At 39.1% G+C, this 12,832-nt stretch overlaps 1 protein-coding gene across 1 annotated transcript in view; it reads left to right on the top strand.

Annotated features, from left to right (window-relative positions):
- LOC117544097 (mitogen-activated protein kinase kinase kinase kinase 3-like) overlaps positions 1-12,479 on the top strand; it is a gene marked incomplete at its 5' end in the record, with an annotated part of 29,038 nt that extends 16,559 nt beyond the window's left edge. Inside the window, 14 exon segments of the mRNA XM_034212900.1 lie at positions 878-919; positions 1,029-1,113; positions 1,218-1,297; positions 1,798-1,858; positions 2,031-2,148; positions 2,356-2,414; positions 2,663-2,766; positions 4,156-4,327; positions 4,451-4,519; positions 4,998-5,071; positions 5,074-5,092; positions 5,837-5,907; positions 6,487-6,542; positions 8,344-12,479. Of these exon segments, the coding sequence (XP_034068791.1) occupies positions 878-919; positions 1,029-1,113; positions 1,218-1,297; positions 1,798-1,858; positions 2,031-2,148; positions 2,356-2,414; positions 2,663-2,766; positions 4,156-4,327; positions 4,451-4,519; positions 4,998-5,071; positions 5,074-5,092; positions 5,837-5,907; positions 6,487-6,542; positions 8,344-8,431 (1,098 nt within the window).
- Positions 12,480-12,832: the final 353 nt, after the last annotated feature.

Genomic DNA, 12,832 nt, shown 5'->3' with positions numbered 1-12,832 from the left:
TCGATCTATGGATATATTCCTGCTGAAACCAAAATATAACTTAAAGGGGACCTATCATGCAAAATGCACTTTTTGATGTCTTTCATATATAAACATGTGTCCCCGGTGTGTCAGGGAACTCACGCAGCGTCAGAAAATAAAACCCTCTCTCTTTTCCTCCGTACCCAAATCTCTAAAAACGGGGCTACAACGGAGCTGATCCAGATTTGCGTCCGATATGACGTAATATCTGAAATGTGGACCCACGGCCCAATCAGAAAGTAGCTATCAGAAACAATGCCCGACTGCTTTGGACGTAATATGGTCGGTGTTTACATTGGCATCGCTAACACTCAGAGCTAACCTGTACTGGAGAGCATGTGTGTGAAGAAGCAGGAAATACAAAGGAACTCACCTTGTGGTATAACCGGCAAGAGAGAAAGCCTTTGAGCTCCAGACTGTTTCAGAGAGAATCCTTGATAATCCATGATATGGCGTTTCATCACGGCAGCATTTAGTTTAGACAGTAGCTGCCGGGTCCCGCATGAGCTCAGACCCTTCCTTTTTTCCAGGAAGTGAAATAGAGGGATATGAGGCATGGCTAGAATGGGTGATCTGTTTGGTATTTTGAGCAAAACACTTTATAGACATGTTTTTTATATATTTGTATATATCTGAGACCTATGCTAGTGCCTAAAAATAGCATGATAGATGACCTTTAATCTAAACTAGCTCTTAGCAATGCAGTAACATGTCCTGCAAAAACGTCCTCTTTGTCCCATATGTGGCTTGTTGGCACCCGGTCACCCTACTTACAGTATGTTAGAGGACTATATATAATCCAATGATGACTGACTCTTTGTGTGTGTCTGTGTGTGTGTTTATCTGTCTGTCCTAGAAGCCAATCAGTAATGGTCTTCCTCCTACACCCAAAGTCCATGTAAGTAAAAGTCTTTCTGTCTCCCTTTTTAGAAAACACTTCTTTCTTTTTTTGTCGGCAAAGTTCATAATTTGCATCGCATTTATTCCTCTCTTCCTCCCATTTGCAGATGGGCGCGTGTTTCTCCAAGGTGTTCAACGGCTGTCCTCTGAAGATCCACTGCGCCACGTCCTGGATCAACCCCGACACCAGAGGTAAGCAATAAGAAATAACCCCCTCGTGAATCTTGAAGGAACTGTTCAGTGTGAAATGATAGCTGTTGTTCTGATCTAAACAGTAATGTTTGTTTGTGTTTCAGACCAGTACTTGATATTTGGAGCTGAAGAGGGGATCTACACCTTAAACCTTAATGAGCTGCATGAGACCTCCATGGAACAGGTGAGACTGGAGATTTAAATATAATAGTAATATACTTCAGGATCATAATACCTTTATTAGTCCCACAGAGGGGAAATGTACGTTGTTACAGCAGAAAAAGAGCCGAAGACAGCTTAATGTTACGTAGAAGCATGCATACAAAAGTATTAAAGTACAAAAAAAAGTTATAAATAAAATAAAAAGTTACACAATTTACAAAATACACATCCTGTAACAGTTCTTAGGATTTAGCAACCAGGTATATATTGACGGCATATATATATATTGCATATATAGCACATATTGCACATAGTTGGTTGGTATAATACTTTAAACCTTACTTATTGGTTTATACAATTTGACTGTTCCTAATTAATGATGCCTCCCATTGGCAGTCGAATCTTGTACAATTTATTAGTTGTTCCTCTTAAAAAGCCTACAATCAATTTATTCAAGCAAGTTGTACTATAGTGCTCATTTTCTGCATCCTAATTCTCTCTCTACCTTGTATCTGCCTGCAGCTCTTTCCTCGGAGGTGTACCTGGTTATATGTCATGAACAGCTGTCTTCTCTCCATATCTGGTGAGTTATTGTATAACATGTCTAGTCATGGAAGTGTTTGGAAGTGAACTATATTTTAGTTGTATTCTTATAACTGGTTTGTGCATCTTGTATTTACAGTCAACATTATTTGTTATGTATCTTTTCTGTTCCCTTTCCTTATTCTCTTCTCTTCTGTATATTCCCTCTGCAGGAAAAGCGTCTCAGCTGTACTCCCACAGTCTGAGCGGACTGTTCGAACAGGCCAGACAGTTAGGGAAGTTACCGGTAGCCATTCCCACACACAAGCTGCCTGATAAGATGATTCCCAGGTAAGTCTAAACAGGAATTACAAATATGTAATTGAAAAACATTATTTTTTCTTGGTAAACTCGATTGTAATCCTCCACTCCCTTTTACGGATCGATTTTATGTCAAATCGAATAAAAATGAAAACATACCATCCATGTCCCTTTGAATAATCTCAACACAAATCCATTTTGCAAAGACTCTGATTTCCTTTTTTTAATTGTTTACAGGAAGTATGCGGTGTCCAATAAAATTCCAGACACTAAAGGTTGCCAAAAGTGCTGCGTCGGTGAGTTTTAGCAAAAGCGAACTTTGCATTTTTTGTGACATAAACCATGGAAGAAGTGGCATGATGTTATTCTGGGGTTAACCTGTGTATTATCCCATAGGGAATGTGTATACTATTACTGTTAGTACTTCATATCTCACAACCTAATTATTTTCAAGATATACATTCTTCACAGGTTATTTATTGTGTGTTTAAGATGTTACCAAGAAAGTTAACAATTACTGATCACTGGTTTTGTTCTCATGCAGTTCGAAACCCGTACACAGGCCATAAGTATCTGTGTGGAGCCTTTCAGTCCAGTGTCATGATGTTGGAGTGGGTCGAGTCCATGCAGAAGTTTATGCTCATCAAGGTCAGGGTTTCCTCCTCTCATTTCAGTTTGTTAGTTAGTTAATGAGTTAGTTTATTTGTATAGCACATTTTAAGACACAGAGGCAATTCAAAGTGCTTCACATTTAGGCGGTAATAAAGGGTGACATTTAACACATAATAATTAAAAACCAAACAAACACACAAACCAAAAAAAAGGAAATTCATAAAAGCGATAACATATTGTTTGCAGCAATGATAAGGCACGGTTAAAGGATCTCAAGATAGGCTGCATTAAAAAGAACGTTTTTTAACCTCGATTTAAATCAAGGCTCCTGGCCTTCTGCTGTAGCTCATTTTATAAAATAACTCTCGGAGTTGGAAATGGTCAGAATGTTCTATCCATTAAAGGCAGCTCATTGTGGAATAGCCTCCCAACTGAGATACGGGATTGTCCCACTTTGAACAGTTTTAAAGGTCAACTAAAAGAATGGTTGAGAAACAAACAGATGTGTAATCACCGCTAAATGCACTTTAACACACGGGTATCTCCTCTTGCACTTGATGTAGCTCTTTTATCTTATCTTGCACTTTATATATCATAGCTGCTACATTGTACTGCCATGTGGTTAATGCTTAAATGACATGCTGCTCATGCTCTTTCTGCATATTATGTATTTTTGCTATGTATATAAATGTCATGTTCTTAAATGTTGTATGTGATGGACTACGGATGGAAATTAGCTAAAAGCTCAAATCCGGCATATTTACATTTTGAAGCATTAATTGTTAAAAATGTTCATCAATTGTCCCTCTTCATTAAACGATAAAAAAGACTTAAAGGTGGGGTAGGTGATTCACTTCAGAAACACTTGTTATATTCCATGGAATGCTCTTAACATCCCGATAGCAATGAATATATTAAATGCTTTGACAATAAATACATTAAAACATGTCACCTCTGGAAGCCGTGGCGCTGTAAAAAGCACGACCAATCATCTGAGCCGGCCCGGCTAAAGTAACTGGATGGCCTACCTGCCTGTCAGCCTTCCATCTGTGCACAAACTTATCTCGTGCCCTCATTGGTCATGTGCGCGTTCGTGTGTTGGAGGAGGGGCTCTGTGAGGAAGTCTGAAGGAACTGCTCGGCTGCACTCGAGCTGGTTTCTCCATTCTTATCTACCCTATCCTTTAACATGTTAACACATTTTTACGGCTTGTCTAATTTCCAATGTTACATTTAGTCTCTAAAATCATTAAAAAGTGTTACTTTAAATAGTGTCATCATTACTTGATACAAATCCACGTTTTCATATATTGCTCTTTCACAAGATGTCTGTCCCCAGATGTCAGTAGTCCCGTATCTCCTTCAGATTAGACAACACTAATGGCACTCTTCTCTCCTAACGATTGTCTTTATATCCGCTCTACAGAACATCGACTTCCCGTTGCCGTGTCCGTTGGAGGTCTTTGAGATGCTGGTGGTCCCGGAGCAGACGTACCCTCTGATCTGTGTGGCGGTCAGTAAAGGCCTCGAGCTCAACCAGGTGGTGAAGTTCGGCACCGTCAACCCCAACGCTACCTCCTCCTGGTTTACAGAAGCAGGTGAGAAGAACTGTAAGAACACTTCTTCTTATTTCATACATACAACATTTGATTTGTCGTGAGCTGTTGTTGTGTACAGCTTTGAGGCCAAAACAACATCTGCCGTCTTCTTTCTCGCTGCAGACACACCGCAGACGTGTGTGATCCACGTCACTCAGCTAGAGAGAGACACTATCCTCGTCTGCCTCGACAGTGAGTAGCTTTTCCACTCGTCTGTGCATTTACTCTGTTCAACTTCAACGTTTTTTACTCAGTTCAACTTCAACGTTTTTTACTCAGTTCAACTTCAACGTTTTTTACTCAGTTCAACTTCAACGTTTTTTACTCACCTGCTTCCTTTCCCCTCTCTCTCGGACATCTCGAGGCGCGAGCGAAGAGATCAGATAGCTCGTCAGCTCGAGAGATAGGTATCATGATGTTCTCCTCTATCTCTATCTCCTCTCTTGTCTCTATCATCTCTCTCTCTCTCTCTTCTCTGGCTCTTCTCTCTCTGTCTCTCTGTCTCTCTCTCCTGTCTCTCTCTCTCTCTCCTCTTCTCTCATCTCTCTCTCTGTCTCTCTCTCTCTGATGTCTCCTTGTCTCTCTCTCTCTCCCTCTCTCTCTCATCTCTCTCTCCTCTCTCCATCTCTCTCTCCTCTCTCTCTCTCTCTTCTCTCTGCTCCATGAACAGGGTCTATAAAGATAGTGAACCTCCAGGGCAGGTTAAAATCCAGCAGGAAGTTGTCAGCCAGAGCTCACCTTCAACTCTTCAGATCGAAGCCACAGGTAAATGGGAAGAGAATAGCAAACACTCTATATTAATTACATGTCATTTGTTAGACGCTTTTATCCAAAGCGACTTACATACATACAGGGAGGCTGTGGCCCAGTGGGTTAGTGCGCTAACAGTATTGAGTATGTAAGTCGCTTTGGATATAAAAGCGCCAAACAAGTGACATGTAATGTAATACATTCAATACTGTGGACAATCCCCACAGGAGCAATTTGGGGTGAAGTGTCTTGGGACACAACGACATGCTGACTGCAGACTATATTTTACACAAATAAAACTCCTTACATCTGTATTGGGACCTTAATATCTTTGGTGAACAGAAATTAGCTAGATTTCTTAGTTAAAGTCAAAGTCAACTTTATTGTCAATCTTTCAGTTTGTGTGTACAGACAGAGAGATCGAAATACCGTTTCCCACAATCCCAAATACAAAAATACAAATATGTATATATATATATATACCTATATATTCACAATCAACAGACACATTTATACATACACACACATTAAGACATAAATAAAAGCACAACAATCAATATATACAAAATAACAGTCACTTAAGTACACTAAAGGGACATTAATTGACATGCTTATATTCCTTATATTGTTTCCTTTTAACTATGACATGTTCTGTTATGCCAACACATTTTCCATATTCGTATCCCTCTATTGGATTTAAACAAAACAAGCTAATAGCCCATTAAGATCATCCTTGTTAATGTTTCCCCTTCTTTGCAGTTTGTCTACAAGACAGTGTACTGGCCTTCTGGAGGCATGGCATGCAGGGACGCAGTTTCAAGACCAATGAGGTGAGAGTCATACAATTTCTCTGTATGTGTTAAAGATGAAAATGCACAGTAGAGGTGACCTTTGGACCGTGTAATGTGTTCGCCTCCAGGCATCATGGCAGGATTTCATTTTATCTCCCACTATAATAGGATTTTAAATGACCTTTGTTGTAACCTTTAAAGGATTGTTTGGATTGTTTTCAAGCATTACAAGGCACCTCAGAGTATAACCTACAGTAGACGGGCACGCACACAGTTTTGAGACACACAAAGGATGCATGAAAGCGAAGCAATGTGGACGATGCCATCCACAAAATATATTACACAAAATATAACAATAACTGAATATTCCTTTTAAATGGGAGACAATAAATAAAGCATGTTATTAAATTATTAGTAAAGGAAAAAATGTCAGACATGCAAAATGACCTGATATTAAGCCTAAATTAACTATTTGTTTCACAAGAATCTCTTTCTTTTTACAACTAATGCTGATTGGCCACTTTACTTGACATTGAATTATCATCCTGAGGACATCCCGATAGCTCTGACCTTTTTGTTTATTTTTCGCTCTGTCTCTTTTCCATATTTATTCATCAGATCACCCAGGAGATCTCTGACAGCACACGCATCTTCAGACTACTGGGATCAGACAGGTGAGACTGCAGACTTACACACACACACACACACACACACACACACACACACACACACACACACACACTTAAGCCACATTTTCACTGCATGGTACGACACAACGCGCTATTTTTCGGTTATACACTTGCGATGGTTCCTGGTACTTAATTAAAAGACCACCAAGCGAGCATAGGCTGGTAATAAAGGGTGACATTTAAACACTGCAGACCACCAAACATTAGTCAGCTGCATGTCACGAAGCATACTGCAAAAAACAGGAAAACATTTCGGTACCACTTTACAATAAGACTACCCTTATAAAGGGTTTACGAATAGTTTGTAATTCAATTATTAATTAGGTTGTGAGCACTTTATAAATCATTAATAAGCTTTTATAAGACATGAGATAAACAGGGCAACTGGGACCGGTTGCTTTCCAAATAGTGAGCCCACATTTATCTGTACTGCTAAGCCTTATATTGGCTACCTAGCTTACTTTGTCTCCTTCATCAGCCAGCATCCTTGGTATCTGTTGCTCACTGAGTTGATTCCCGCTAAGTAGCCAATATAAGGCTTAGTCATCTTGCCAAATAGTGAGCCTGTGTTGATGAATGAAAACTATGTTAGAACTGGTTTATAAATGGTTCTTAATGATTAATAAAGTGTTTACAACCTAATTCATAACTTAATTATAAACCCTTTGTGAATCCTTTATAAGGGTAGTCTTATTGTAAAGTGGTAGCAACATTTCTTTCACTTAACCCAGATTTAAAATGTGAAGTGGGTAAAACTTACTTTACATTTTTTAAAACTGGGTAATCCTTTTACACTGCGCCTTTCAATTGAAGTAATAATAAAAGGATGTGTCACATTTTCCATTTATAGTGCAGTTTTATCAGCGCATCCCCAAACGGAGGCGTTGTTATCCGGAGTAAAAGCGTATTTCATTACGACGAGTTGAGTAGAGTTTTACCATGCGGTGTAAATGAGGCTTTAGGTCTCTGTTAACATCCTCTCTGATATTTTATCACTAAAGACGTGACGACTGTAGGGATCCAGAGGCTCAGGACAGAGGCCTCACTCTGCCCAGGTAAACTCACTGAAGCTCCCCCCCTACCACCTCAAAAACCCCTCCTGTCTCTTTCTGTGGGGACTATTGCTCATGTGTGAGAGAAAGAAAGAAAGAGTGTGAATGAGGAAATAAACCAAGGCACCAAAATCATCTTTGTCTGGTCTGATGTTGCAAGCTAACAATATGACTGATAGTATAACTGTCAAAAAGACAGTAAATACCGTCAGTTCTGTGTCAAGGATTGTTAAAACCTGCACTAAATATTAAACCAGCAGCTTGTTTTATGGCGACTAGATAATGTTGGTGTTTTATTACCTCATTACGAAGCAGCTGAGTCTCTTTGAGTTACAATGTGTGAATGTGTGAGCCTTTGGGACCCTCTTAAAACAGTATTAACCGCTCCCACAGTTTCCCTCAAGGTAAACAGAGTGTGACGGGTTTACTGTCAGAGTATCTCCCTCTGCTGACTTTTTCTAAATAACAGGGCTTTCACAGGCTTGGAACATATCCTGTGTGGGTTGCTTCTGTCAGTACAAATTACTGCAATAACTCCTGGTCTTTTATTACGACTTAATGCTTCATTTAACTCAGGGTTTTATTTATTTTTGCCAGAAGCAGGCTGGGTTGTTGTGATTTTTGTGGTTTAAAGGTGGAATAAAGACTGATTCATGTGTTCTTCCCTTCCCTTCAAAACTAACCTGGATCTTGTGTGTGTGTGCTTGTGTTTTTGACTGTGTGTGTTTTTTCAGGGTGGTGGTGTTGGAGAGCCGGCCCACAGACAACCCGACAGCCCACAGCAACCTCTACATCCTGGCAGGCCATGAAAACAGCTACTGAGACACACACAAACACACACACAAACACACTCTCTAAACACCCCTCCACTAATGCAAACAAGGGAGTGAGCAACCGGGAAAAGACCCCCACCCTTACCGCTTACCCCCCCCCCAAAACTCCTGTGTCCCCTTGGAGAGGAGACGATCAAGGGGCAGATGTGTGTTCCCAGTTGCAGACGTTTAAAATGCACCGCAGTGTTACATGTGTTTTAGTTGTGTTGTAGTAGGGCAGCGGGTTGTGGAGCGAGGGTTAGAAACTGCAGATCTGAGGTCAGTTTGGGTTGAGATAATCGGAGGAAACTGCACCTTAGTCGAGCAAATGAAACCCAGAATCCTTCCCACATTTCCCCGTATACTGCACACTGGGAAAGCAGAAGTCTGACGTCAACACTACTTCTACTACTAGTACTACACATATTACTACTGCTACTTGCGCTAAAGCTTCACAGAAGAGCCATCTTGCACAGAAAACGTTTCTCTACTCCATCGTCCTTTCCTCTGTCTTTCATTTCCCTCCCCTTTTTTTTTTTTTTTCATTACACCTTTATTTATTGTCGCATGATGTAACTTTAACAACCAGGATGGCTTTCCTGTTTTATTTGTTTTTAAACATAAAAAGCTTTGCCACCTCTGCTAGCATTGAATTCTGATATCCGTCACCCACACACCACACAAGTGCTTAATTGACCTCTATTTAATTGTTGTAAATATAAATGTAGTATTTTTTTGACAGAGACGAACACTAATGGTCATGTAGATAGGCGTGTGTATAGTTGCTCTGTACAACTGTGGAGACAAGCGGAGAGACAGTGGGCGAGTGATGAAGCAGTAGATTCACTTCCTGGTTCCCTGATCATGTGATGAGGGTCAGGAAGCCCTGCCGTCTCCTCAGGTGGACAGCTTCAGTAATCTGATATTACTCTCATAGTCTGGAGCTCAGCGTTGAACCGAGCTGACACAGAAATGATCGTTTTCATGTTGCATGCATCACCAATGAAACCCGTTTGCACCATAGCGACAGTCGTCAGGGCAACGGGCGTTACAAATTCTCTTCATTCAAGTTTGTTTTTCGACATTCACCCCTTTTTATGGTTTTTATCAGAACGTTTTTGTTTATTTTGCTATTTTTTATCGAACCACTGGTGTTATACATTTGCACAGAGAAAAAGGTATTTGATAAACAGGTGTGATGTCATTCTAATATATGCCCTTGTGTGTGTGCACAGTGTGTGTGTTTCCGTGTGTGTGTGTGTAGACATAGAACATGCACATACCAGTGCGTCATGTACAGATCTGGTCTTTAACAAGTGACAGTTGTGTTTCAGCTCAAGGTCAATTTAAAAAAAGCACCTATATATTAAAAAAGCTGGATTTACACAGAAGGAAACATCTTTTTTTTTTGTGCAATAAATAGAGTTTTCAAGGGTGGGGTGCACCATATTAAAAGTACAATGGGCCTTTCTGTTTAAACAATCACATAACATAGTCAAAATGGTTATATATATGACTATCATTATAGGACGCTTTCACATTTAGGCAAACCACATTTACTGTAGGGAGCAAATGGAAGAGCGTAGCTTATTAGCTTAGCTTGTGACAAAATGGATTTGAACTTCTGTGTAAATCCACATTTTTTCTTTAACTGATTGTATTTTTAACCTCGGCCTTCACTGCTGTGACTTTTTTTAAAGGCCAACATCTGTATAAGAGATCACTACATGCATGTAGATGTGTGGTGTGTAGGAGCGTCTACATGTGGCCGTACACTACGTCTCTACAAGCTGTGACGCTACAGGTAGCTTCAGAGGAACATAGCTGAGACATCAATGTTAACCCTGATATCTTACAGAGCTGAAACATTTTGGGTTTATTGATTTCCTTCGTAGAAACACAGGTATATAAGCTTATAACTACTCCAAGTTAATGCATCATAAAGCGACTTTTTCAGGTCATTCACTACAATAAAATATCAATAATATGACGATAGAGACCTGATTAAGAATAACCACCAAGGGCACAGTAATGTCTTTGAATTCAATGGAAACATTTTGAATTTTATAAGAATTTGACCGACAATTTCAATATTCAACGTCATGAAAACAGCAATGACATCGAATTGAAAGGAACAATAAGTGTTTTAGAAATATTGAAGCTGGCTGTGGAGTAAATGGGAGATTACCTAATGTCTAAATGCATTTCAGCTCTCTATAGATTTGTCACTGAATGTGTCTACGGTGTTTTTAAAAGGGACATTACGTCATGCTGGTGGACAATAAGAAAATAATGTAACAGCTTAGTGTAAAAGCTTTTTCTTCCACGGCTCAGAAAGTCGATATGTCATAATCCTAATCTGTTCCTGCCACTTTACCAACATGGCAGCATGTCCTTCCTCTAAGCATTCAGTGACAGGACGTCCCTATACACTGTGTAACTGTTTTCACACAGATCATCTCACTGGATTCACACTCCTTGATACTTTACTACACTGTTGTTGTGATGTAACAGAAGCAAACAGACCGATAGTTTAGTGAAGTGTCGAGAGCTTGAATCCACTGCGAGGGTTTAAATTATTTGGGTACTTTTGAATTGTCTGTGCACACCTTTCTTGTATAAAAAACCCCACAGAGAGTTGAATTGAGACTAAGGAAATTGGTGTCGGAGATATGAAAAGGCACACTATTGCCATGTAGTAAGTTTTTTAAATGGGAATTTCCTTAATAGGCCATAGAAAAATGTCACAGCTAGTCTGGGGTCGATTCACTTTTAGATTAAGAAAGTGAATCACTTCCCCAGATGAGCGACTTCATGCTAAAACATGTGCGTCTAGCCAACACCCGTTAATACAGAAGTGTCATAGTGAAGTTTCAGAGCTGTAAACAAGTGTTATTCACACAACCAGGTTATTTGACAATGATATGTTCCTATCGATTTGTTCATTCAGTGTCACAAAGATGCCAAGTCTACTAAATAGCCTCAAATTGACATAGTCAACCACTTAAGCATATTTAATCACATTTCCTATTAAAGCCTAATTCATTTAATTAGATATTTGACTTGCTTCGTCATATTCATCCTGTTTTTTGGAGAGAAAATAACATTAGGTCTTGTGGTATGTCGTAGATTTACAATTTGATTTGAAAGACAACCATCAACAGCGTAAACGGTTAGTGTTGAACATGTGCTCTGAGACTGTTGTTAAAGCGTCTTTGTCCTCTCAGTTGACGCATGTAAATGATCCGATTTAGAGAAATCAATACAAGTTACTATAGATGCAAGTTACTTAAAACACATGAAGACAAAGTGAATGACAGATTCTCCTGAAAAGGACTTCAAGTTATTGTTTTTTTTAAAGATTTTTTTTCTTTTTTCTAAATTGACTTGTTTTTAATTGTCATTCAATCCCAAAACAAACTCATCCTGTATCACAGCTGCACATCTTAACTCGTGGAAAGTACTTTTGAATTAATTTAAAACATGTAAGAAATTCTTAAATCTGTCCCATTGTTTTCTGTCGGGTTCATACGTTTTAATTGAGGGAAAACTGTCTCTTTTGCAGATTAACTAAGTGTGTTTCTGTCGGGTTTTAATGACTAAATTCTGCTGTCATAGAGCTCATCTATAATCCCCTGAAGCAGGTGCCAACATGGCAGAGAGTCCATTTGTGTTTTATGACCTCTACTAGATCAAATCATGTGGGAAAATAATTCAAAGGGATTGCTTTAGACACCAGATATGAGCAAAGTAAATTGGCGTTAAGGTCATGTACTAGTAATCCTCTTCTGAATATTGAAGTCAACACCGTTGAGTTATTTGCAAGAGCAGTTTGATCCCAGGTCTCCTCCCTTTATAAGTCAAAACACTTTGTTCTGTCGCTTTTTCACCACCTTTGTCTTTTGTTTTCATAATGCAATGCACACGTTATGAAATGTATATAGTGTAAAATAAAATGGGTTTGTTTTACATACTGTATAATTGCCTATATTTTGTTTCAGAAGTGTAACAGATTTATGAGATGGCAGGTTAACACATTAAAAAGAAGGAACTCGAAACATTTGGTGTCTTGTGGTGATTTAAAGTTTAAGACAGTTGACGTGTATGTAGTATGATATTTGGTTATGGTAAGATCTTATATTTAGTCTAACTAATCCTATATAAGTAACACATTTGCTTAAAAACAAAAAAAAGACATGAGCACTTGCCCAGAAGCTGGAAGTGGATGATTTTATTTCAAGCCTAAAATGTGATTTATTTCAACACATGACAAAGAATCAATAGATTTAACATCCAAATGAAGCTCAGCGCAAATTCAGCCAGGAAGACCGTCTTTACTCATTCATTTACTATTTCTATGTTATACTCTCTCTCCTCTCAATAAGTGATCGGGGGCGTCACTCCCCAGCTT

This window comes from Gymnodraco acuticeps, unplaced genomic scaffold (genome assembly GCF_902827175.1).
Source record: "Gymnodraco acuticeps unplaced genomic scaffold, fGymAcu1.1, whole genome shotgun sequence".
NCBI lineage: Eukaryota > Metazoa > Chordata > Actinopteri > Perciformes > Bathydraconidae > Gymnodraco > Gymnodraco acuticeps.
This window is presented reverse-complemented; position numbering and strand designations above follow the sequence as displayed.